Raw genomic sequence first — 27,957 nt, forward strand, 5'->3', positions numbered from 1 at the left:
TTTTGTGGTCTAAAAAGATTTAATAAAACAAACATACAGCAGATAAAACAAACATTTAAGAAAAGGACATCAGAATTAATATGCATAAAATCGTATTAAGCGGAATAGAGATAAAAAGACTGGAAACAGATTCAGAAAAGAGTGCTCAGTGTCTGAGGCGAGTGCGTCGTGTGCGGGCGATGGGTGTCGTCACTTTAGGAGTCTCGCTCTCTGCCATGACAGCATCTGAAAAAAAGTAGTGTTAAATGAGTACATTTATGTATAGATTATGTTTACATGTATGTGTTTATCGCCATGCCAGATTCTGTGTCTGTTTCTCAATTCCAAGGATTCGGAGACCAAACTAGTGTTGTGTTCTTGTCAAGTTATCTCGAAAGAATGAACTCAGGAGACCGCAAGAACAGAGAACGTGTCCTATGAGAAATGAGATGCTGTGCTCTTTTGATGAGACGCATGACTTTAACGAAAAATGTAAACATTACAGCACTTCTACAACGATTTATTGTATTATTTTCCCCTTTTTCACAATATATTCCATGCATAGACCTTACAAATATTTTGCACAATAAAACTGACCTTAATATGAATTTCAGCAAATAAACACCCTTAATGTGTTTATGCCTTTATTAAGATTTTCATGGTAATGTTTACGTTCACAGTCTTGTTTAGAGAAACTCCTGAAATAAATGTTATATCTCTGAACTTCCATAGTAAATCTATATAAAATACTGCACTTCCCACCTCCTTTACTCAACCACAATGACTTATGGGACTTTGAGCAAGTTGTGCTCATGTTTACGCACGCTTCCTTGATAACAAAAACATCCGGGAACTTTCACACATCCTCGTTCTTGAAATTTGGAACTGAACTTTGGCAATGGTTGTTGATGTTACATGAGAACACAAGGACGCAGAAAAACACACATTAAGAAACAGCCTATGGCTCTTTCCATGTCGAGATGAAGAGCCTGTGTGCTCAATGTTCCACTCTGTGATAACTATTTTAAGTGAATAAATGTGATACTTGGAGCTTTTGGTGTCACCGCCTTTTCAAATATACACAGATTACAGAAATTTACTGTAAAACATCAGGTTAAACTACAGAAATTTCAATTGAAGGACATTTCTATAATTTAATGTCCGTTACTTTAATGTAAATTTCTGTAATTTAACGGGCATTATTTTACGTTTTATTTCCAGCACCGCAGCTGCCAGAAATAAACTAAAATTACGGATGTCTGTACTTGGCTACTTTCCAGTGACTTTGTACTTTTGACACTGGCTGTGCACTCAGTTGTGATTATTGTGGATGCTTTTGAAAAATAGTTTCTATATATGGCAAGAAAATATATATTTTTGAGTTAGAACATAAATTTTTTACTATTTATTTTTGCTAAACTCCAAAACAAAATTTGGTTTAAGGGTGTTAAATATTGTAGAAAAATAAATGCAATCTCACTTAATTTAAGGTGCAGTATACAAGTTTGACACCCAGTGGTTGAACTAGGTATTGCACCCCTGGATCAAAACAGACAAGCGCAGGTTGCCAGATTGAGGACAGAAGCGAGTGATTTAAACCTGTTCTAAATAAATGTAACTGCACCCAATAGAAGGAATATTTTCCACATTAAAAGAAGTTTTTGTTCTAACCAACTCCTCAAATTGATATATTAGAAACGGCTCCTATTTCTCACAGGTGAACAACAGAAAACTATGAAAAGCACATGAGGTTTACCTGAGGTGATCATTGTCAGGTGTTAAATGCTAGCGATGCAAGTTTGAATGCCATTTTACATGACATTTATTGCCATATAACATTACTGAAAGCAGCAGCAGATGCTTAAAATCACTCTTCACTTGTCACAGCAAATCTCCTCACCTAGTGTGATGTTAGGACACAGGGTTACAATGTAACCTGCTCACCTAATGTTTATCCTTGTAATATTTATATCATTTGCTAATTAATAACCTCATCAGGAATTCTGAATCTGCCTCTAATTTTTTTAGAGTCTGCTACGTCCACTGGAGGTCACATGCTTTCAGAGCTTTTCTGAACAAGTAAATTAAATACGCAGTTTTCCATCGAGGCAACCTGGGATGCTGAAAAATATTTGGCTAAACTGGCATTAGGCAGGTTAAAGTTCCAGCACGAAAAGCAGAATATCTGACTTCAGCATTATCTTTCAGATAAACAAGTATGTTCACTTAATGTTTGCAGATTTTTCAGAAACATGTTGTGGTATTTTTATGCTTTAGAAGAGTCAAAAACGTACATGCAGCACCTTTAAATTACTAGATTCCTGCACATTTATGAAATCTGTAAGAGATAAAAATGACTGACCCTCCTCTTCCTCTTCATCACTTGTGAAGGTGATGGCAGGTTTGGGACGAGCGCGAGATTTTCTTGGTGTTACGAGGTCACTGTCATCCACCTTGGGTTTGCCGCGGCCTGAAGGATATGGTATTGTGTAAAAGAGATTTATTTTATAATAATTCAATGCATGCATTTGAAAAAGTCGATTTTACCCCCCCGACGCAAACTCCTCACCTCGCGTGGTTCTGCGCACACTCTTGGGTGCCTGTGGTGTGTGCAGATTCTGGCTCTGTGTATCTGCTTGCTGTTCCCTCTCCTCATTCTCCACATTCTCCAGGCCTTTAGTGTGAACAGCAGTCAAACGCTTCTCATAATCTTCAACCTGAGCCTAAATGAAAACAGCTCAATTCTTTTAACAAGCTACAGTAAACAGTAAAATTTACAATCAAATGTTCTGCATTGACCTTATTCTAAAATGCGGAAGTGCGCCTATTTTCACAATTGTCTTAGAACTTAAGATTCAGTCGCCTATGGCAGAAATGACTAGGAATAATAAACGGCAGAAAACGGTCAAACTACTTGCTCTACAAACAAATGTTTGCATGACTATACAGAATAATATAACAAGGAAATATCAAATTGCAACATCAAGCAGCGTAATAAACAGTTTTTAAAGTAAAAAAATAAATGGAAGTGAATGAGACCGGAAGTCTCAAGCCAAAAAGATTCAAATGGCAGCGCCCGCTCGTCAGCGGAGAATAAGGTGAATATAAACAATTCCCAGGACCTAAATTAATACTCAAGCACAGAATGTTTGTATTACGTATATATAAAACAACTCAGAGCCCTCTAGTTGGTCAGTTTATATATTTTTTTTTAAAATCGCAACAGTGATTGAGAATTAGTGGTGTAAGGGATCACAAACTCACGGTTTGCGTCACACTATGATTTTTGAGTCACAGATGGGACCAATTTTTGGATCAGCAAAAAAAGTGGACAAAATTAATTTGCTTTCTATTCATTACAAAACGTTCATTTTAATTATTCAGCCTCACGTTTACTGCTCCAAAATTTTTAAAAGCTTCTCAAAATATAATATTGTGCGTTCAAAGGGGGAAATAAACACATTTTGGAGCAGTAATCACAGTATCTGAACTGGAAACTGTTATCAAGTACTTCAGTTTGTTGCAAACAATTAAATAACTGAAGTGTAAAAACTGGATCTCTCTCTACCTAACAGATTTGAATGCAGCAAATCAAAGCAATCATTACAAATTTAGGATTAATCTATAAGTAAAAAAAAAAAAAAGTTCTTAATCTGCGGGCATGTGGGTTCCGAACCACGGATTGTTATTCGTACACTCCTATCGAAGACTATATTATAATTATGTATGAATACACAGCACACGGCATTTAATGAGCTGCTCACATAAAAACATCAGTGATTTTGGCGTCTCAGAATGGCTCAGTATACAGTAAATAAGCTTCATTAATGCTCATAACATGCCTTAAACTGTGGTTTGGCTCTTCGACGGAGTTTGGCAGCGATGGACAGCAGGGGCTGATAGACTCCAGGCTCAGCTAGTTTATCACTGTAACAGTCCCAGCACTCCTGCAGCTTCTTAAAACCTCTCTCGCACACAGACAGCAGTGACAAAGACACGGCTAGATCGGCCCACTGTCGCTCCGTCCTGCAGAGAGGAAAAAGACAGGATACACATGAGCGATCATCCTCATCCAGAACAGATTTGCTGCACATTTCCCTATGCATTTTGTGAAAAACAGCATGTGCGCACAGTATTTCCAAACTCGTGGAGTAGGTGTGTAGTGCCTGTGTAAGAATTGAAATATTGCAAATATTCTGATATCTTTGACAATTCAAAACATGAGCTGAAAACAGAGACTGGTGACTTCACAACCCACCAGGGGGGAATGCGGGAAAAACCAGTTCCTGCTGCATTTGCATCTGAGATTGCTGAACTCAGCTTCATCCCCCTAACTCACGCATATGGTCATTTCAATGATGTTTTGTATTGATCGTTTATGAATTGACTGATTGAATTGGCATAATGCATTTACCTGACTAATAAATTGTTATGTTTTGAATGATTCAAACAGAGTTCGTGTTATTAACTTTAGTAGATTGTGGTAATTTCATAGCACCACAAGCCCCTGTTCAGGTTAGTAGCGGACTAGAACACGGTAGATGGAGCATTGCGGCACGCTACACGATGTCTCTAGAGCTCCGACTAACAAATTGGCATTTATTCATGTATACTTAGGCTGTAAAAGGATATCTAAGGGGATAGTCCTTCACCCGATAAACTTTTAATACTATTTAGATAGTATAGTGATTATTCAAAGTTACTACTAGTTTAAGTACGACTGGTCTGCTTAATTCTATAGTAATGATCATTATATGACTAAATAGCTCTGTCTGATTTAGGAGGTAGCAGACCTATGGGGACCGCATAAAAAATATCCTAATCTGAGTAAGTAGGGTTCAGCCTTTTTAGGATAGCGGTCAATCGCCACTGTTTAGTGACCAAGACTGACATGCTTGTGCTTAAGAAATTGTATACTCGGCCGGTACAAGATTCAGGATGTTATAGAGATCCCAATGAACGAGAATGACATAAAATGATGAACCGAAGAGAATATTCAATCATAATCTAAATTAATGTGAACGGAAACAAAATAACCTTCTCAATGTTTTATAATTGGAGTCAGATAAAACGAGGATAAACATATTAATATTCTAAACCACCTCATACTAAAATTGGAGTCAGATATGAGTTAAGTTTAATATAAATCAACATTGTGCACTGGAAATACCGAACATGCAGTGAACCTTTATCCACCATTGGATACCGTCATTGGACCAAACAGGCGGACCCTACACCTGGATGACTTATAACCACCATTCTGTAGTCCGCATTCAATAGTCACTTTACCCTCCCATGGTCTGATTTTTTTTTTTTAAACCATAGTAACTTACGATTGAAGAGGCATTCTTTGATTCAACAAGCAGAGACCATACACACAAGAAGTGATAATTAAACAAAGGAACGCTTTGTTCTAAGATAATTAGGTGCTAGAGTTAGGAAGCGAGAGTTGTTTTTTTTTTTTTAGAGAGAGAAGAGTGTTTCTACAGGTGGTTTGTCAAGTCCACTGACCTGTGTGAAGCACACTATGCAGTGTTTTTTTTAGTTTTTTGTGCTGACTGTAAGAATGTGTCAAGTGCAAATATGAAAAACTGGTGTCGGTTAAAGTGTCAGAGAGATGAAAGGGCGTTTTCTACAGGTGGTTTGTCAAGGCCACTCACCTGTGTGAAGCATACTTCATATATTTTCTTTTTTTTTTTCTAATTGTAACAATGTGTCTTGTGCAAACATGCAAAACTAGTGGAAAGTTCGGTTAGTGTTAGAGAGATGAAAGAGCAATTCCTACAGGTGGTTTGTCAGGCCCACTCGCCTGTCTGAGGCACACTCAGTTCGGGGTTTATTCATACTATATAGAACTACGGTGGTGTAGTAAATTCAAATGTTGTAACTATATTAGTAAGCGATTTTGGGCAGAAATGTTGAGTCAAAGTAACCCACTCCTGGATGTATAGATAATGCAGGTTCTCACATTCTTCTATAAATGTAAGTTTTACTTTACAGTGAATACAAGGTAGGTTTGAGGGGGAAATCCATATTAAAATGCAGGTTATCTGAATCTAAATTTGTTATGATTGGAAAACAAACAAACAAACGGTGTGACACTAAAATATAAATAATAATAAGAAATGCCTTATTTAAAATAATGTATATTTATACATCATTGTTTTGCTCAGTTAGTAGTAATGCTCAAGTGTTTTAGTTTTGATAACTTGATATTTTAACTACTACTCATAATAAATGCCTCGTTTTAGTAGGCATGGTGTTCAACAAAATTGCAGTTAACATCATTCTTGCTTGAAGTTCACATATCATTTGAGAATCATTTCTTACTTAAGAAATGCTTTATAAACCTCATTCACCAGCACATTTAACGTTAACATCTTGTTAAAAAATAATTATATCGTTATGGTCCAAAAGGGCATGAGAATAATTAAACATGGCAGTTTGTTCATGTTTTAGGTTGCTGAAAGAATCATTTGCTTCTTTGTTTTTTTTTCATGCTTCACTCTCGCAATAGTTATTTTCTGAAAGGATGTGAGAATCTGCCCTTCAATAATCCCGCGCACGTAATTATTATTATTTTGACATCAAGTTTGTTATTTCAAATAGAGGCATGGCATGTCTCCTCGAGCTCACTGGAGAAAGTAAAACCACTCACATTTTTAAGCCTGGTTTATACTTCGTCAAGTGACCGTCGTAACCCACGACGCATGCAACGCCCGTAGCTTCTGCCAGACATCATCATACTTCTGACATACTTCTGCATGCTGTCTCTGTTGGTCTGCATTAACACTTCCGAAACGCTAGTTGGCAGTGAGGAGTAAATGTTCCTCTGTTTCAAGTTTCTTCGCTTCAGTTTTGTTTTCCTGAACACTTCCTGGATGTACAAGTGGCTCAAACTCGCTCATTTTGAGGCAGGAACCAGCGGACGTGCAACAACTTTAACTATGAGGTAAACACAAAACAAAACTTTCCACATCCGGAGCTCCTTCACGGGACTCCACACTTGTAAACAATCGCTCCATCAGGCACGCACCATTTACGCGGCTCTCGGTTCTGCCCAGACTCGTCAGCACTACCAAGCCGACCAATCACAGAGCTTGCGCTACGCGTCGTTGCGACATGTAGTTACATTTTTTGAGAGGTGCACGTCAGCGACGCCAATGGCCACGGCGAAGGGCTATGCGTCAGCCCTGTAGCTTACGCCGGAGTTTGAAGCAGAAGTATAAATCAGCCTTTAGACGGGCTTGTAAAACAACAGCAGGACACAGCAGATTTTGTTCCTCTTGGTTTATTTGAGCTCGGGTTGACCATGGCTCATTATTATGCGTGTATATCATTACAATGTAAAGTCTCTGCTGTGTTTTTAAAAATGGTGCTTCCTTTGTTTTCATTCTCCTGGCTTGTGCACATACTAGAGACGTTTCTCTGTAAACCAATAGCGTCCAGCTGTGCTTTTTGGTACCCTTTTGTTGCGCTAGATACCCTTTGGAAAGGGTACCCAAAAAGTGGTACGGTACGGTCTGCTTTTTGGTACATTTTGACAGTGGAAATGGGCATAAAAGCATACCAACTTCTTCCATACCACTCAATGGAAACAGGCCAAAAGAGAACCTACTGGTTTAAGTAAATTCTACTGAAATTTCTGCACAATTTTCATAGTGCAAGTAAAAGAGACAAAAACTAAATTAAACTGCACAAGTGCCTGATACTTACTTGGCAGTTCTGAATCGCTGGCAGAGCTTTTCCACTAAGCTCTCAGTCTGTCTCTCTTTCGTGATGTAGGAGAACAGTTGTCTGAGAGAGAAAGTGAAGCAGACGTGATTTATGGCTTGCCATGCAGAATAAGTGAAACACAAAAAGCAGCATTAATGATCTCTCACTTCATGATGGTGTTGAAATCCTCCTCATTCATTCCACGTTCAGGATCAGATAGTCGGCTAATGATGTCTGGCAGCAGGTTGTAGATGGCATTATCCTGAAGATATGAGCAGTGTGTTACAACTGCGGCTTGTTTTACATAGATATGAGGGCAATGAGGTGGAGTAGATGGTGGTAAAGCTACCTTTGCAGAGAGCTCGTTGAAGAAGTTGAGAGCGAGACTGGCGATGTGAGGCTCAGGGTCCAGCAGGAGCACTGCCACCTCACTGACCTGACCTTTGACCTTCATCACATCCTTCAGCACCAGCTGGGTCAAAACCGTGATAGCAGTTAGACGCACAGACGCGTTCTCGTCACTCAACCTGAAGATGAGGTAGAACAATCCATTAAGCACCACGAAATTAAAATGACATCTCTGCCTAAAAGTAAAATGCAACAAACTTTCAGATGACTAATCATGTAATAGTTTTTATAAATATAAATTTTGCAAGAAAGGACAATGTAAGGAATACATAGAGCAGTAATTTTTAATCAGAGCAATTTGTTTTTGGCTTAGGAGCTACCTGGCGTAAAGATTGGGTGTCCAGGGCTCCAGGATGTTGGGAAAGCGGACTGTTAGATCACCAAGAGCAACAATTGTGTTGGCTCGGACAACAGGAAGTTGGGATTTCTCCAGCACAGTAAAGAGCAGTCGGATGTGGTCTTTACAAACAGCAGGGCTGGAGAAATAGATACAAAACGTTAATTAATTAAATATGACATACAAATTACCATTCAAAAGTTTGGGGTGAGTATTTTATTTTATTTTTTTACATTTTAAATTGTAAAATTACTAAAATGATGCCTTTTAGTTGTCTCAAAATATTAAGCTGCACAACGGAGGAATAAATAAAAAAAATAAACAAAGCACTGATTTTGGAAAATCCTGTTATGTAGTCAGTGCTAATATGTCATTAAAATTTAGGGCTGCACAATATACCATTTGAGCATCGATATCACAATGTGTGTATCTGCAATAGTCTTGTCGCAGGATTATATTATTTATTCTAGACTAAAAGATAAGGTAGTAAATATTATCTTTCTAAATAATTTATACACTGATGACCATGTTATTTATGTTTGATCGTTTAATTTCTGCACTTGAATTTGGTTAGACTCTCCAGAAAACCCTAAAGCACTGTTCATTTAACTTTTCTTTGCTCTGTAATTTATTAGAATTTATCCAAACGCACTGCATAGAAAACAATTTGATCCCAGTCTTTCCGAATATTATTCTTACCTGGTGAAATTATATTCATATCACAATACATAAAAGTAAAATATTAATAAATATAAAAAAATAAAAATATAAATGAATAAAAAATTAAAATATAAATAAATATATATATATATATATATATATATATATATATATATATATATATATATATATATATATATATATATAATAATTATTATTATTATTATTTTTATATTTATTACTATTTTACTTTTATGTATTGTGATATGAATATAATTTCACCAGGTGAGAATAATATTCGGAAAGACTGGGATCAAATTGTTTTCTATGCAGTGCGTTTGGATAAATTCTAACCTGCCTCCCGGTGCCCCCTGAATGCCCTTAGCTGGGTGTCCGGTCACCTCTGGGCCCGGAGCGTTTACTTTGAAAAAATTATAGCGTTCAAAGCAGGCCGTCCAGCCACTGCTGAATAGCGCAGCTAGGAATAATGGAATAGGACTCTGGTTCTATTTTGTAGATTTCTGAAACCCGGGCCATGATTGAGAGGGATGGCCAGGGGCATTCGTATTACAAAGCTAGAGATGAAATTCTTGGACCGGCGCAAGATAGACAAAAGCAAGAATGAAAATAATAGTAGAAATACCTGATCATCATGTACTGAGACAAAGCCAAGCAGGCAGCAGTGGTGAGCTGAGGATGGGAATATTTGCCTGGAGAGCTGCAAACTTTCACCAGCAAAGGCAGAAACGCACTCAACATGTTTCCTTCTGAAAAAGAGAAGAATCACAATACAACAGGTTCAGTGTTTTGTGTGCATCGAATAGACAGTGCAGCTTTATGAAGATTTAATCGTTTGATTAGATGTGCTCACCAGCTAATAACTCCGTTTCACAGATCTTGCGAATGAACTCTGCTTCGGTGTCTTCAGCTGATGCACCCACCAGACCGAGCTCCTCCTCAACACAGCTGTCATTGGCCCCCTAACAGAACAAATCAGCCATCAGCGAACATGAACAGCAGTTTAATGTGACTGTGCAGAAAACAGGTAATCTCCTTCAACCTTTTTACTGGCAGGTGCCTTTTCCTTCTCCTCTTTCTCTTCTTTTTCTCCTCTTCTCCTACGTAGCTCAGAGCTGACGCTTCTTTCCAGGTGAGAAACCTGCCAGAAGGCCACCGCTCCACACAGAGATAGCACTTGCGCCAAGCTCACACAGTTCACTAGATGAAGAATGAGAACGTCAGCTTCATAATCTAGGGTTCACATTCTGTAAAAAATGTGCAATTACCTGACTTTTCCCTTACTAAAAACCTGAATTTCTATGACCAATCCACCTTATTTTTCACTTAAGAGCAGCTTGGCCATTGTAAATTAAAATGCGTCTAGACCAAAGGTGTCAAACTCAGTTCCAAAAGGGCCGCAGCTCTGCACAGTTTAGTTCCAACCCTAATTAAACACACCTGATCAAACTATTTGAGTCCTTCAGGCTTGTTTGAAACCTATAGGTAAGTGTGTTGGAGCAGGGTTGGAACTAGACTGTGCAGGGCTTCGGCCCTCCAGGAATTGAGTTTGACACCCCTGGTCTAGACGGTCTCATTCACTTCCATTAATTTAGCAAAACAAAAATGCCTTATGTTGCTTGATGTTTATAATCAAAATGTTTTAACATACATGATGTCTTAATAAAATTGCATGGGAATAAAAAATGTAAATGGACCAACCACAACAATAAAGTATGAGGTGTGTCAAAAATAATAATAAATGAAGTACACTTGATAAATGAAAAAGTAAAAGGTTGAAAAATGGAAAAAGAAATAATAAATAAAATAATTTTTAAATAATAATAATCGTAATAATAATAATAATAATAAAAATAATAATAATTACTACTCATGGTAATCTTTGACATGGACAAAATAATACTAATAATTAAAGAAAATTGTAAAAAGTAAAATTCCACCATGGGGGGAGGGGGGTTCGCTTGGTGATTTCATGTAAATTTCATGTATTTAATTTTATGTATTTATTTCATAAACTATAAGAATTGTCATAAATTATCCATAACCTGCAGAATATAAAAATCTCATTCATTCATTTTCTTGTCGGCTTAGTCCCTTTATTAATCCGGGGTCGCTACAGCGGAATTAACCTCCAACTTATCCAGCAAGTTTTTACGCAGCGGATGCCCTTCCAGCTGCAACCCATCTCTGGGAAACATCCACATCCACACACACTCATACACTACAGACAATTTAGCTTACCCAATTCACCTTTACCGCATGTCTTTGGACTGTGGGGGAAACCGGAGCACCCGGAGGAAACCCATGCAAACGCACAGAGAACATGCAAATTCCACACAGAAACGGCAACTGAGCAGAGGTTCGAACCAGCGACCTTCTTGCTGTGAGGTGACACCACTACCTACTGCGCCACTGCCTCGCCCCAATATAAAAATCTATTTAATATATACTTAATATTTAATAGTTACAAGAAAACATCAGCCTTTCAATTTTTTTATCCGATTGCGACCCCTGGGGCTATTATGCTAGATTAACATCACAGCAATAGAGTTAGTTGCAGCAGATTGATTTTACAGTACAATATTAAACTTTAACACCTTTATGGAACACACATACAATAAAAACAAAGGCTACAACTGAACAAGGAGGACGATCTCCAAGTGGCTCCAAGTCTAACCAAGAAATCTTGTGCTATAAAGATTGTGCTCACCATTCTTATTAAGTGAGATTAATATTAAACATAAATCAATAGTGATTATTAAAAAAAAATAGATGGTTGTTACACTTTGTGTCGTCATTACGCTCGTTTATATAGTTCCTATTGGTGTATGTGCATCATTGTGTGCACTATTTGTATGCTTAAAACCACCTCCGAGGATAGAGGGGGTCGTGAGTCACTGATGTTGTTATTTTAGGGGAAGCGGGCTGAAAATTGAGAACCTGTGCTTTAGATGTTGACTAGGTGTTGGGTCAAAACCACAAGTGGTTAGCTGCTCAACAATGATAGAGGTAAAAAAAAAAAAATGCTTTGTTGGGCCGAATCTTGATATATTTTTGACATCAGTTGTGGGCCAAAGGGAGGAGGAGAGCACGGGCCAGCAGCTTGAGACCCCTGTTCTATACTTATGAATGACAGAGTACATTATAATTTGTAATGTAATTTATAAAAGTGTATCTGTACCTTGTTCCTCAGAAACCTGAGATGCACCTTCCTGGAGCTGCGATTGGTCCGGTTCACCACCCTCTGTGATTTGCTCCAATAGGAGACGAGCAGAGCGCTGCAAGAGGCGGGAACACAGCTGGTCAGGCGACTCTGCTAGGAAGTAGATCAGACGAACGGCCTGTTCCATGAAGGTCTGCCAATGGGGGTCTGACTGGACCACTCCTGTTGAAACAAAGGTACAAACATCACCAATCACGTGTTACAACAAAGAAATCAAATACATAAATAAGGGAATGTAAGACTGTGTTTAGATTTTGGCATTAACAGAGAGCCAAATTCAAAAAGTTAAACATATGACTTAATGGGTTATATGAATCGTGGTCAGGCAAGCATGAGATCACAAAAGCTAAAATCCTACACAAAGACATTTAACACAAACTCAATGCAAAAGCAAGCTGAAAGGACACATACCATCAGCAATGGCCTGGGACAGACAGCTGAAAAGATGGTGGTCCATAGGAAGCCTGAAGGGGACACCTTTGGATTGCTAAAAAACAAACAATAAAAATCCAGCTTTTTTATCATGAGGATAACTGACACTCATTTCAAGATTACTCAATTTTTAATCAAGTAAATGCAAAAATTGATGAGCATAGAAGTCCTTCTAAAATGTGCTTACACACCCTCACATGATCTGTTATATTAGTGATGGTGATGAGCGTGTCCCGAGCCAGCAGATAATCTTCAGCAACCTTCTCACCCAGAGCAACAGAGCAGAGCGTGTCCAAATTACTGAGAACAACCTCCCTCTCAGCACTAAACACACAAAAATGAATAGAGTGAAGTAAATGTACACGCAGACAAAAATCTTAATATTACAAGAGATGAGAATGCCCTCAGATTACCAAAGAAGCAGCTCATAGCTCATTGGACATTGCAGAGAACCAAGTTTCAACCTGTGTCCACACACACTCAAACATACACACAAATGACCGTTCTTCCCATCTCTCTCGAACATTCCTCTGACTAAGAGCTTGATGAGAAAAACTTGTTTAATGTAGGCAGGCCCTTACAGCAAAGCAGCAAATCTCCGCTGCCCAGCCAAGATTACCAGCCAATAGGAGCACAGGAGAGCTCGGACTCTTATCCACTGAGCTCGCATTCGCCTTGGTCTCATCATTGGGCAAAACTCAACTTTTTTTCCTGTGACCTTTAATAAGAATCATTCTTAGACCGCCATGAAGCATTTAGGCTGGTTTATGCTCTGTCTCCGCAAGTTCGCTTGGGTGCACAAGCTTAAAGTGTTGTCAGAAGTTTGCTTTGGGTGCCCACAACACCATTTTGGCTGGTGGTGCACATAGTTTTTGGTAACTTAGCTTCATCTTTGGATCCAGAGTCTGGCCGAACTGGGTGAACGTGCATGTCCAACAAATTTAAACCCAAAACAATGACCTGATGTGAATAGGCATCGGACAATAACAGTGTTTAAAGTATACCACGGTTTGGAAAAGTCAAGGTTTTAAAACATTTTCTGCTACACCGTTTCTAAGGTATGTGTTCGATTTTTATATTTACATTTTTTCAGCTTTTCAGGAAAACAGTACCGCCAGCAAAAAATATATATATACATCCAAAGATGCCATTTTAAATTGTAAAAAAAATCTGTGTTTTTGAAACTAATGAAGACATCAAGTCAATGATTGTCATTATTCAGCCTGACATGTTTACTGTTCCAAAATATTTTAAATGTTTCGAAAATAAAATATATTGTGTTAAAAGTGGAAAAAAGTTTTGGTTTTTCAGGTTGTCTGCGGGGTCTTTAAAATGTCTTAAATTTCAAAAACTAAAATTTAAGGCCTTAAAAAAAATCTTAAATACTCACGGGGTCTTAAATACTTTTAAACAGGTCATAATTTTCACTAATTGTCCATGTAAAGCTATAGCCAATCAGTACAACCAACAAATCAATCTAAAAAAAATAAGTTAAACAAATATAACATTTATAAACTATTTAGCAATGTGGGTTGTCTTTCTTACATCCTTGCAATAACATTTGTTTAAATGTTCTTCATGTTTTTATGCATACATTTTTGTTGTGCATAAATGTTATAGCTTTTAAAACTTTGAGACATTCTGATTGTCTTTAATTTGCATTTGTAAAAAAAAAAATATATATTTTTTTAATATATCATTTTAAAATAATCTAGAAGTTAAATGTGTAGTAACCCTAAAAATAAATATTGACCTTGATTTAGACCTCAGAATTCTGAAAATATTTTTTAACTTTAATAAAAAAATTTTATTTATGTTGTGCATAAATGTTTTTTTATAGCTTTTAAAACTTGTCTTTTAAAAGAAAGGTTGTACTATTAAAAATATCTGTATACAACTAAAATTTGCTCGTTTTGACATTATTTAAAATATGTGGCTAAGAAATAACAAATTTTTAATTTGGCAAGCAAAAAAAAAAAAAATTCCACTGACTATTACAGAAAATGATTAGCGTTTTGCCCTGTGAGTCTGAAATGTAATTGATAATGGTCTTAAAGTCTTAACTTTGACATGATGAAACCTGCAGAAACCCTGTTTTCACCCAGACATTTAAAAAGAATATATTTCAGAGCAGCAATCACAATACCGTGAAACCGGTTATCATACCGTCAGAATCTTATACCGGCCCATTCCTAAATGTGAAGTCCTTTAAGTTTCGTTTGAAGCTTTGAGGAAAAGTAAAGCATTTATATTTTGTGCACAGGCTTTCCAAAGCAATTGCATTTTTATTGCATAAAATGTTTAGCACAGTTAGCTTGGATTTATAAAAGTTACTCATTTCCTTCAGTATCCTTCAATATTATCTACAAAATATTTATGTTATATATAGAATTAAATCCATTCATTTAGCAGCTCTACTGGCAGAGTGTACCAATGCTTCGTCATGAAGTTAAGAGTCTCAAAGTCTGTTACTTCAATTCACCCCTGTTGCAAATAATAGTACAATGACAGGCCTGTAGCCAGCCTGGTGAAAGAGGTGGTTCTTTTTTTCTTCAAAAACCTATTTGCAGTTATAAGTCTCATTTAATTTTGAGATTTAAATACTGCATTTTAGTGACTTTAAGCACCATTTGTAGCTAAATTAGCTTGTTGGATTGTTGTCATCATAACCCCTCTTTTTCGATGTAAATCTTTAGGAAATATTTTTGGCACAATAAAGAAATATAATAAACATAAAAAATGACTCCACTTACATAAGAATGTATGTTTTCCCGCACAGCTGGATGTTGGACTCATGAAAAATAATTGTTTGCATTGACCAAAACTGATTAGCTGAAGTCACACCAAAGAGACAGCCAACAGAGGGTTCAGCAATGGTCTTAAAGCCTTTTTGATGGACTATTTTCACGTTTTATGGTGGCTTAGCAGTCTAAATAGGACTAATGAGCTCATGTATGGGATTGCATCAAGTATGAAAGCCATCGCAAGCGCAAACCCAGACGTAAAGTATAAATCAGCCTTTAAGGGTTAACCAGTTTGAGTGTCTCACCGTCCTGCCATGCCCAGCAGAAGAACTGCAGCTCTCCTGTGAAGTGCTTTAGTTTCACGTTTACCAGAAAACCTTTCCCACAAAACCTGCATCACTGAAGTCTGCAGGGCGCTCTCGCTGCTGAAAAACTCCTGCACCTGGAGCAAGAGGAAAAACAATGTCAGAAGAAAAAGAAAAAGGAGGACTGCTGCTCACATATTAAACTAAAAACACCCACTATTTCCTCCAGACATTGAATTGTCCCCAAAGAAGCATCGACCATCAGATCTGACAGACTGTCCACTAGAGTGTGAGCTTTGGCTCTGATGGAGGAAGAAAAATGAAAGAATAAAAAGAAAAAATTTAATTGAGCTACAACAGTATGTGATGATCTTTCAGCCTGAAAGAACAAACCAAACGGTTTGCAGACCTTGTGTTTTCACCATTAGGGTTGAGATACAAACGTCTGTAGGCCTGGATGACAGCATCTTTGATGGTAACATCAGTGGACCAGACCAGAGGCAGCATCTTTCTGACCCCACACACTGAGTCAGCCACGCTGAACTCAAATGCTGTAACGCAGAACTGCACTGCTTCCTGCACAACTGAGAGAGGGAGACCAATCAGAGTAATTCAACTGTTGTCAGTTTTAAATAGTCACAATGACAGATGCAACAAAGATTAGGCATATTCAGCTTGTGGCAGATCAGTCTCAGACTTTGAGTAGTGCATACGAATTAGATCCAAGATGTGGCTGATGGCATCTAACTGCCAAATATGCAGGGCTCAAAATTACGACCATTTCAGTTGCTTATGGGCCCAAAATTTTATCTATGCAACCTCAAATTATATTTGGGAGCATTTGTGTGAGTGCATAAAATTGTTGCCGTTTGACCTGTTTTTACTGCAAAATGTTCAAAGAATGCGCAGATTTAGAAGACATTCACGCAGAATGCAGATTTGCACCAAATCCGCCAAACTCAGCACTCAGGAATGGTTAAAAACCGTTGACATGTCATCTTGCTGCAGTAAACAAAGCCTGCAATGCTTACAGAGGACTTATTTTATTGCTTTGTTCCAACTTCTAAGTGGCCTTTAACCTACATTTGTTATGGGTAAATCATATTAAAACATGTATAAACGACTCATTCTTGAAAAAAGGCAAAAGAGCTGTGTGCATGTGCACATTTGAATAATGTCAGGCTGTAAACAGGTTCGGCCTTTTAAAAAGCTGTCAATCAAAATGTACTTGTCGAGCTCAGGCCGAATTCTGTCTGGCTTGGGCCCAACTTATGGCTCAATTACAGCTCTAATGTAGATTACTAATATTTAGTTAGATATACATTTACAGTAGGAAACTACAATGTTATATAAGGATACTAATATAACATTGGCATTAGATAAATTAAATTCAATTATAAATTGACCCATTAAATTTAATTCATCTATTGGCAAACAAAGGCTACGTTCACACTGCAGGCAAATGTGGCACGAATCTGATTCTTTCCCCCTCATGTGACTCAGGTGATGACAGCGTGAACAGTCCAAACCGCATGGAATGATCTTTTCAGGTAAGATCTTTGCCACTTTCATATGTAGTCTAAAATCAGACACAGATCTGATGTTTTACAATGCGACCGCAGTGTGAACGGATATGTCGGATTTCATGTGACTTTTACGTAATCTTTGAGTGACATGCGTCATCATTCTGTGCTGCAGACATCATCTACCCCTCAGCAGCACAGTAGAACAGCACACAGGGCGATTACAGTACCACAGAAAGTTGGTTGTTCATGTTGAAAAAGATTTTGAAGGCATAACTGGTGCTTGTTAACTAATCTGGTTAACGATTGAGCCACGGGTTGATCAGGAAGATGAAAAGCGTTGTGGGTGTTGCAGATAGGGGATTCGGGTGCAAAGGAGGAAGAACTTTCTCTCCAAGAGAAAAAAAGGGCAGCTGCTCGAGCCCCCAAACCGCCCTTCTGCACGTGTCTGCTGTTTATAACGAAGTAAAATTAAATAACTCCACAAACGGAGATAAACCAACTCCGCCTTCACAGTTCAGTCTGCGGCTGCACAAAAACCCTTGATGAGTTCACTACACCGGTGATCAGAGCGCCATGCGCAGCGATAGTCAAATCACAAACGATCAGTGTTTTTTTATCAAAGGAAACTTATTTAAGGTCTCAAATGCCGAAATACACATTAGCAGAACAATCATTTACAGTTCATGAATTACACCACGGTTGTCTGTGAAAACGGGGAATAATCATACAAGCATGATCTGACAACGTGCTTACTTATGCAGCACACACGTGTGCCTAATTAGACATTTCGTACTCTCCGTAATGCACTTTTGCGCATGCGGGTCAGTTTAGGACCATGATCTGTTCACACTGCAAATCTGATTTGGCCACATTTATGAGCAGTGTGAACAGCCATGCAAAAAAATCTGATCTGATCTGAGAAAAAATCTGATTTGAGCACCAAGTCTTGCAGTGTGAACGTAGCCAAATATACCCATGCAACAAGGTTTTGTGGTCCAGTGTCCCATACTATTATTACTTACTTGTAGTAGTTTTCCAGTACAGCATGTTGTTAATAACAGCGATGGCTCTTTCCACTTGAAGAGCAAAGCACTCTGTATCTTTCAAGTACTGAACCAACATCTCTTGCTTCTTCAGTTCACTCTCTCTGCCTTCACTCTCCTTCTGTGGTGTGGGAGGAGCATCAGTGGACACTGCTTCAGGCGTCTCCTCTTCTGGGCCTAAGAGGAGTCACAGAAGGATGTCTCGCATATAATTTGAACAAGGAACCCTGATTTAGGCTGGTGAGACCCTGAACAGTTTTCTGTCCCGAGTAAGACTTTAAATAGCTTAATAAAAAAAACTTCTTAAAATGACATGCATACCTTTAAAAAGTGTTGCAAGTGTGTTGATGAGGGATTCTGCATTTAAATCAGCCAAATCTGAAAAGAATGAGGACTCTGGAAACAGTGAATGAGCTCGCATGCATAGACCCACTGCCTTCCTGCAGAGGAATAAACACCATACATGAAATGCCTGTGTCCAGTATTAGGGGATAAGAGAATCCGTGTTAATTAATGGACATTTACTTGTATTTGCTTTCTCGGAGAAACTGAGCGATTTGGACAGCAGTGTCTCTGTCACTTCTATCTCCCTCTGCAGCTTCTTCTTCTTCCTCTTCATCATCCTCTTCCTCACTGCCAGGTTCCAGAAGTGCCTTCACAGTCAGCTCCACCTCAGGCTTCATCGCATCCCACAGGTCAGTTGCTGTTATGACTGCAACTACAAATACAAAGCTTAAATTATACAGATGAACACTGAGAAATCACTGATGGAATCAGGCATAATTAATTTCAAAAGCAGCATACCAGGCACTTGCTCTGCTTGAGCGTCTCGCATCTCTTTTAATTTGGCCATCTCTTTTTCCAGGGGTTTCTTCAGGTCTACACTGCTCAGCTTAACATTGAGAAAACAAAAGCAGATTCAATTGACTTCTGGGTAAGTAAACTAGCCAGTATAATCAGAGACAATCATTGTGAAGTTTTGAAATTAAAACAACAGCTTATTAAAATAGACTTTAAATTGTAATTTATCTCTGTGGTTACAGCCGATTTTACATTACTCCAGTCACACTACACTTAAGAAATTATTCTAATATAATAATTATGCTTTGAAAACATTTATTATTTGTCTTGTGATATTTTTGTCTTACTATACATATTATTATATTGATATCAGGGTTTCCGCATGTTTCACAAAGCTAAATTTAAGACAAGTTTAATAATAATAATTCCTTAAATTTAAATAGCGCTTTTCTGGGTACTCAAAGCACTTTACACACATAGGGGAGAATCTCATCATCCACCACCAGTGTGCAGCATACACCTGGATGACACGACGGCAGCCATTTTGTGCCAGACCGTACACCACACAGACCAGCTGATTGGTGGAGAGGAGACAGAATGAGGAAGCCAATTAGGAAATGGGGAGGGTTAGGAGGGCATGATGGACAGAGGCCAGTGGGCAAATTTGGCCAGGATGCCAGGGTGAAACCCCTACTCTTTTTCGAAGGACACCCTGGGATTTTAAACGACCACAGAAAGTCAGGACCTCAGTTTAACGTCTCATCCGAAAGACAGCGCTCACTGAGCAGTATGGAGTCCCTGTCACTATACTGGAGCATTAGGACCCACACAGACACCACTAACACCACTTCCGGCAGCAACCTAGCATTCCCATGTTATCTCCCATCCAGGTACTGACTGGGTGCAGCCCTGCTTAGCTTCTGTGGGCGACCATCTGAGTTGCAGAGAGCTAGCTGCCGGCATTTTTAAAGACCGTTATGAATAAAACTTTAGACTCAAAGGATTAAACGCAAAGAATGGCCCAAATAGAAAAGATTATAATTGAATACATTTAATAATACAATAATAAATTAATAATATATATTTTTATATTTTAGATATTTCTTAGCAAAATATTTTAAATAGTGTAAACACGCAAGCTCTACTTGTATCCATACATGGAGCACTTTTAAACAAATATTTTTGTAAAGACAATAATTAAACCACTATTATGACGTTAAAAATGACCTTTTAATTAAAGCTTAAAGTTTTATTGTTATGGTTTGTTGGTGATTGTATGGGTTTTGGCCAGATTGGGTAGCAATACATGAACAAAGAAAAATTAAAACTGGTTAAAAAATATATATATATTCCAGTAAGAGTTTAAGGTCTAAAATTTAGATTGAGACATTTTAAGACCCCGCGAAAACCCTGTGATATGCTTTATAATGATTGTAAGAACATTTTTTGAATATCATTCAATGTACAAAAGGAATGTAATGTAATTTTAAATGTAAAAAATAAATAAATAAATCACGGAATTTCCAAACAACTGCAGAAAATGTATCATTAACAGTAGTGCTTCTAACAGAGATAAACTAATCATGTTCGTACCTTGCAGCTGTAAGGGTTATGAGCAATGAAGGCGGCCAGCAGCTGGATAGCGCTTTTACACACGTTCACAGACTTATCACCCAGACGGCCAACAGTCAGCTCCATAACCTCAGTGTATCTGCTCAATGGTAAGGCCTAACAGGTGAAGAGGGGGTTAGATTTAAAAAAATAAATAAATACACACCACGTCATTTACTGTTGAAGACCTTACCTTGCTGTTTACAATACGTGTATAGACCTGGAGAACACGTGCTCGGACATGCGAATGTGCATCATGGATGTGCTCCTGCAGCGTGTCCAGAAAGCGATCTCGACTGGCACGAGCAGAATCATCCAACTTATCACCAGACAAAACCCGGACCAGAACCTCACCGAGAATTTCACACACAGCCACACGCAAGCTCGGACTCTGTTTAAACACATTAAGAGTCATAAAACAGAATAGAACTTTGTTTCTGTGATTGCCCTCAGATTACCAAAGACAGAGCTCAATGCCTACAGAATTACTACAGAAAACCAAGACTCAACCTGTGATCCTGATCACACACACACACACACACACACAAATAAAATGTATGCCCCTCACCTTTACACTTCCCCCATCTCTTTAAAAGGAAATTTCGAAGGAAAGGGCTTGTTCAATATAGGCAGGCCCTTACAGCAAGACAGCAAACCTTCGCAGTCCAGCCAAGATTACCAGCCAATAGAAGCACAGGAGAGCTCAGACTCTAATTCAGTGGGCTCGCATTCGCCTTGGTCTCATCATTGGGCAAAAGCAATGCAAAAAGGAACATGTATAACAGTACCTCTCCTTCCAGATGTGTCAGGAGAACACTGATGTTGGGGATCATGGTTTCAGGAACCAGAGTACCGAGTTCAGACAGAAAGCTGGAGAAAGCCTTCACACCTGAGCCTTCTCTGGCGAGCTCCTCACTTGACTTCTGACCGATCTCTCTGAAATACATATATATTTCAATGTTTGATATATCAAATTGTAAAGCACTCCCTCCTAACTGACTTTATATATTGCATGCATGGTTATAGCAACCAGTTCTCCAATAAGTAAGTGGAGTATCATTTAAATGAGTAAACTTCACCTCATGATCTCTCCAACGATAGCCTTTACGCCATACTCTGTGCTCCAGGCAGCCACAGCTTGAGCACACACTGACGCCAGCTGCTCGAAGTGCTGCAAGAGCTGGATAACCTTCACACAAGCTCCTGGAAAACACCAAGGACATTTTCAGCACAACACTCAGTTTGCAATTGAAGGCAGGTGTACGGTGCAATGTTTGCTGTTGTTTGAGCTTGTACACAATTTTGTTCGTCACCGCGGTCATCTTTGATGCTCATATGATTGTGTCGTGTACCCTGTGAGAGGAACTTACAAGCTGTAAATATTTTAATATGGCAATTTTGTTACAAAATCATTTATGACATGTGCATGTATGGAGTTATATTCGCACCACAACTCTGCATGTAAAAAAATAAAATAAATTGTGTTTTGAGTATGCAAAATGCCACAGCCATGTCACCCTGCAGCCCAAGACTTACTCACTGAAGCCAAGCAGGCTGAGCCTAGTTAGTACCTGGATGGAAGACCATATGGGAAAACTAGGTTGCTGTTGGAAGTGGTGTTAGTGAGGCCAGCAAGGGTCACACAACCTGTGGTCTGCGTAGGTCATAAAGGCCCAGTATAGTGAAGGGGATGCTATATTGTCAGTGAGTGACATCTTTTGGATGGCATGCTAAAGCAAGGTCCTGACTTTCTGTGGTCATTAAAAATCCCATGGCACTTCTCATAAAGAGTAGGGGTGTAACCCCAGCGTCCTGGCCAAATTCCCTCAAATCGGCCCTTACCCATTATGGCCTCCCAATCATTTTCATCCATTCAATTGGCTGTATCACTGTATCTCCATTTCACCAATAGCTGGTGTGTGGCGAGCGCACTGGCGCCGTTGTCCTGTAGATCTTAATGCAGTCCTCGTAGATCTTAATGCAGTGCCCTTGATAGGAGATATCTTTGTGTTCCTTGGCCCATCGTAGTAAGGTATCTTTGTCCAGAAAACTGTGAAATCTGACGATGAATGGCCTCGGTCTATTACCTTGATGGGGCTTGGGTACCAAACTCCGATGAGAGAGATCAATTTCAGGCAGGGCTGACTGTATGTCTTTCATGGTGTTAAAGAACAAATCCATCATGAATTCTCTTGGATTTCGAACCTCAATCCCCACTGGAAAGATTCTATTGCTTGAGACCAAATCATCAACAGCAGACCCCAACGTAGCATTTAAATTTGACAGCACTGTTAATTCGGCTTGTAATGTAGTAACTTTGTTCTTCAACTCGTTAATACTGCCGCTAAGATCTGTAAGGGCCGTCTCCATCTCTGAAATAGTGGCGGTATGAGAAGCCAAAGTACCACAAATGCCATTCAAAGGGGATAAGGAAGAGTTCAGCAAAGCATTAAATTCCTCTGTTAAACTTCGTCTGGACTTCTCCAGCTCTGATAAGAGCATCTCTGCCGTTAAAGAAATAGGTGCTGCCACCATATTGGATGCCTTAAAGTCTTGGCCTGGGGTTTCGTGGTCTGTAGCACTGCCAGGTTTTTTAATTTCTGCCCATACCTGCATTTGCTTCGCTTCCTGATCATCAAAGACACTTTAAACCGCGTCAAACATAAGAAATTACTTCTGCAGAAGACACAAACTAAGGAAAAAGTCGAAGCAAAGACAACGTGCAACCTCTTACTACATAGTGAAACCGGAAGTCCAAGCGTTAACAATTCTGCATACAAAAGATCATGTTGAGTGCACGAAATGACTTGAGTGTGTGTGTTAACAATTCTGGCGCAAAATATTGTGTTGAGTGTGCAAAATGACTTGTGTGTGCGTTAAGAACTCTGCGCACAAAAGATCGTGTTTTGAGCATGCAAAATGACCTGTTTTATGGGTTTGTGTTTAGGAATAGAGTCGGCCCAACTTTGCAACACGTCATTTTGCCCTCACAAAACATGATCTTTTGCACACAGAATTGTAGCACAAATATAACTCCATACACGTGGACATGCTAAGCAAAATTTGCACCATCTTTACACCACTTGCAAAGTCACTCTTGACTGTGAGATGTCCATATGATAAACCCACCCAACATGTGATTGTATTTCTTCACCATGATCCCAAGCACATGAATGATGGCATCTCTGGTAGACTTGTTCTTCATGTGGCTTATGGTGGGGTTTTCCAGGAGTTTATAGCAACAGCATGTCACGCAGCTATATAAATTGACAACACAAAGTCACATTTGACGATTATCATGATGATGAAGGCGGCATTCAAATTCAAGTAAAAAGGTGACATGTCTTGCCTGACAAACTCCTCCTCCACTAGAGACAGACTCCAGAGTGTGCGAATGTCCAGCTGCAGCAGTTGAGTCAAACACTGAAGAACGGTGTCTCTTTCACTGTCCCACTGCAAGAGATCTTTTCCAGCCGCTTTATCCTTCTTACGACCCTGGAAGAAACCCAAATCTGTTCATTTATGTTGTATACAGTCAACATGCTCAAAAAAATACTTCTGTTGCCCTCAGATTACCAAAGAAGATGTTCACAGCTGATTGGCCCATTAGGAGATGCGACTCTATGCCAACTGACACATTTACACACACTCAGAGACGGAAACACACACATTCACACTGTAAGCTGCCAAGTCACACACAGATTTCCATATCTACCAGAAAACTGCTTAATGACCGGGAGCTAGTATTTATAAATATAGGTGGGCCCTTACAGCAGCGCAGCCAATCTCCACTGCTCTGCCAAGATTACCCACCAATCAGAAAGCAAGAGAACACAAGGTCCCAGCCAATCAGCTCGTATTAGCCTTATTCTCATCATAGGGCGTAGCTTGAAATAAAACAAATGTGCCAATGCTACCTTGCTGGGTGCTGTGACAATAGTCTCTCTGTTGGAGTCGCTCTCAAGCATTTCTGTGAGTTTGCAGAGCAGGAACACGCTCATCTTCACAGCGTTGAGCTGCTGTTTGCGGTCCACAGCTGACAAAGTGCCCGCCATTAGGAGAGTTGGCAGGGAAACAGACAGGCCTCTGACCACTGAAAACAGAGTATTGTGAAAAATGTAGTTGCTCCATTGCGTAGATTTAAAATTCTTAAAGTGGGACTTTTAAGGACACTTACCTTGAATCAGCAACTCCAGTATGTCTTCCTTCACAGCAACATCGACTGTGCGACAGTGCCTAAAGCCAAATAAAGAGACGTCTTTCATACAGCTTGATATAGCTTAGCCATTTCGTTGCATTTAATTTCCAGTAGGCTATACAATTAAATATTCAGTTGACTTTGTAGTTGCCTTTACAAATATGATTTATTCAGTACTCCTAAAGCAATCTTTCTAAAGTGACTAAATACACCTAAGGTGAAAAGCTTAATTACCACAGATTTTTTGTTTGTTTATATCTTTAAAATGTGTAAATAAAAATGACCACAATTAATTAATAATGATGCTAATTATTGTGAGAGGTCTAATTTCAATATTGGTTTCTTGTCATTGATTGTATGGTGTTTTAAAACATGGCCTGATAAAACACATTTCACAAGCTAAAATTATATTTGCACATTTAAAGAAATAGTTCACCTAACACGGTAAATTCTGTAACTTATCCTTCATTTGATGAAAAGCTATTTGAGTTTCGTACTTCTGTTGCCAAAGATTTGTTTATTTTTTTTTAAAAACAATTAAGGTCAAAATTATTAGCCCCTTTAAGCTATTTTTTGTTTCGATAGTCTACGGAACCATCGTTATACAATAACTTGCCTAATTACACTGCCCTGCCTAAATTACCTAGTCAAGCCTTTAAATGTCACTTTGAGCTATACAGAAATGTCTTGAAAAATATCAAGTCAAATTTTATTTACTGTCATCATGACAAAGAGAAAATAAATTGGTTATTAGAGATGAGTTATTAAAACTATTATTTTTGGAAATGTGTTGAAAAAAAATCTTCTCTCCGTTAAACAGAAATTGGGGAAAAAAAACAGGGGGCTAATAATTCAGGGGGACTAATAATTTTGACTTCAACTGTATAGAAAGATGCTTGCTGGGACCCATTAACGACCATGGTAATGTTTTTTTACGATGGGTCCCACCAACCAGCATTCTATTAAGTTATTTTGTGGTCTAATTTAATGAGAACACTAAATGTAAATCTTATGGTTTCTCTCAAAGAATCTTGGAAAAATGGCCTTGTTGTTTTGAAGAAGATATTTTAAATATTTTCAAGCCAGACATTGGCTAATGCAACGCAAGGTGCTCCACAAAACTCACTTGACTAATGCCAAAATAGAAATGATGCCCGTCTTCACTGCAAGCAGTCTCCTGCTAAATCATCTCCATATGTTCAGGGTTGCCCACAACTGACAAATTTCTGGTCCAGTGTTTTTGATGCACTTAATAAAGCTATTGACATAAATCTACACCCTAACCTCTTGACAGCCCTTTTAAAATTTCAGAGAGAGTTGACTTGACTGTCGCATCTTGCCAGATTTTTGCTTTTCTGCTCTTTTAGCTAGACGAGTCATTCTTCTCAAGTTGAAACAGGCGATTCCTTTATCACATTATATGTGGATCTGAGAAATCTTTAGCTGCATAAAACTTGAGAAGATGTTTACTTGCAGGATCTCTCAAATCTTTTTACAACACCTGGAGATATCATACAGTAAATAACTGGAAAAAAAGAAAAGAAAATATTGAAAATCTAAGAAAATCTTTTTTTTGTTAAACTTACTATATGTATCTATATATTTTTGGCATATTTAATGTTTTTCTTTCAAAAGATGTTTGTTTTTAATTCATACATTTATTTATTTTGTGGGGATAGTGAGCAAATAAGAAAAGACACTCTGTATTTTCTTCTTTTTCTGTATTATATACTACCATGTATGGTCTTGTTAAATACCAATAATAATAATAGTTATTGTGTGTTCCACCGAAGAAAAACGAGCGTTTAAAACATGATTATGTGTAAATAAGACAACATTTTGGGTAATCTACACCTTTAATAGCGACCAAAAAGGTAATATAGGCTTTAATTTACTTTAACACAAAATGTCACATCTTATTTGTACTATTAGTCATTACTAATAATCATTTTTATTAGGTGAAAGAAAAACTTTAGTCCACACTTACTTTAAAACGCTGTATGCAGTGTCAAAATGTTCCAGGATACTAAGAGGCCCTTGACTTCTCATTGCTGCTTTGAAACCTTAATAAAAGCAAGAGAAAAATTTAACCCATACAGATAACAGACCCAATACAGAGGTGATGAAACAATAGCAATACTTACTATTAATGTGAGATGGAAGCTGTTTAGCAGAGAGCACATCCTGAACCACATACTGATTAACAGCTCCAGACTTCACCAGATCATCCAAACAAACCGGAACCATAAAATCCCACGACATCTCTGCACAGCTAAACAAGCGGCCAACATAAACATTAAAAGAAAAAACGGCTAACTTACATATATTGCCCATCCGTTTTATTAGAGGCACTTATCATGAACTTAACGGTCTCATTTAACAAATAAATCGGATGCTTTAGTTTTTTCGTTAACGTTAAAGTGGAATCAACATGTTTGTTTTCTTTGACAGGGCAAGCTAACGTGCTACGCTAATTCATAATATAAAGAGATCAAACTAAAACATATATCGCTTGTAAACTAAACTTCCGAATGTATAAACAGATAAGACGACAAATTTAAAACTCACCGTGAAAAAGTGACCGCCGAAAGTGTGCTGATCAGAGAAAGTACTGCGAAGAAAATTGGCTATGCTGAACGAACGGTTTGAGTCGCAGCTTATTTGAATTTCACACAGCGCGCCAAAGGAAGTGCATCAACTCCCCGCCCACTACAAACACCGCCCCCAAAACTTAGGTCCTCAGTTTAAAATGGTATTTTTCATTTCATAGTAAAAACATCAACAACAAAAATGCTTTGATTAAAAACAGCAAACATATAACTGCAAGTTTTCCGTTTTCATTAGTTTCAAAATTAATGTTTCGAAATATGGAGGACGAAACAATAAATCAATACCCAAATAAATAAACAAACAAGAAAATAAATAAACAAATAACTACATTTCTGCATAAAAAAAC

General features: G+C 38.3%; 2 protein-coding genes and 3 non-coding genes across 6 annotated transcripts in view; 1 reads left to right on the forward strand and 4 right to left on the reverse strand.

Annotated features, from left to right (window-relative positions):
- Positions 1-27,683, reverse strand: ncapd2 (non-SMC condensin I complex, subunit D2). 2 transcript variants are annotated; one of them, NM_001162502.3, is given in 32 exon segments: positions 1-225; positions 2,342-2,449; positions 2,549-2,702; positions 3,822-4,005; positions 7,696-7,776; positions 7,863-7,957; positions 8,045-8,222; positions 8,424-8,579; positions 9,744-9,867; positions 9,972-10,080; positions 10,161-10,318; positions 12,300-12,503; positions 12,753-12,828; positions 12,965-13,097; positions 15,823-15,959; positions 16,040-16,124; positions 16,232-16,406; positions 18,371-18,568; positions 18,713-18,831; positions 18,917-19,109; positions 19,196-19,283; positions 20,786-20,920; positions 20,997-21,194; positions 21,592-21,739; positions 21,883-22,006; positions 23,933-24,060; positions 24,153-24,298; positions 24,721-24,896; positions 24,981-25,039; positions 26,989-27,064; positions 27,146-27,273; positions 27,570-27,683. In NM_001162502.3, coding segments are annotated over 31 exon segments (4,143 nt in total). In that variant the 5' UTR covers positions 27,264-27,273; positions 27,570-27,683; the 3' UTR covers positions 1-145.
- The window catches only part of klhl24a (kelch-like family member 24a), an 802,375-nt gene that overhangs the window by 179,323 nt on the left and 595,095 nt on the right, over positions 1-27,957 (forward strand). The window lies entirely within an intron of this gene.
- LOC137488420 (small nucleolar RNA U85) lies at positions 13,173-13,466 on the reverse strand. Its single transcript, XR_015479323.1, has one exon. It is a non-coding gene; the product is annotated as a small nucleolar RNA U85 (small nucleolar RNA).
- Positions 21,248-21,556, reverse strand: LOC137488421 (small nucleolar RNA U85). The gene has a single exon (XR_015479324.1). It is a non-coding gene; the product is annotated as a small nucleolar RNA U85 (small nucleolar RNA).
- LOC137488422 (small nucleolar RNA U85) lies at positions 24,366-24,686 on the reverse strand. Its single transcript, XR_015479325.1, has one exon. It is a non-coding gene; the product is annotated as a small nucleolar RNA U85 (small nucleolar RNA).

The sequence above is a fragment of the Danio rerio genome, chromosome 2 (assembly GCF_052040795.2).
Source record: "Danio rerio strain M-AB ecotype USA chromosome 2, GRCz13ab, whole genome shotgun sequence".
In the NCBI taxonomy this organism is placed as follows: domain Eukaryota; kingdom Metazoa; phylum Chordata; class Actinopteri; order Cypriniformes; family Danionidae; genus Danio; species Danio rerio.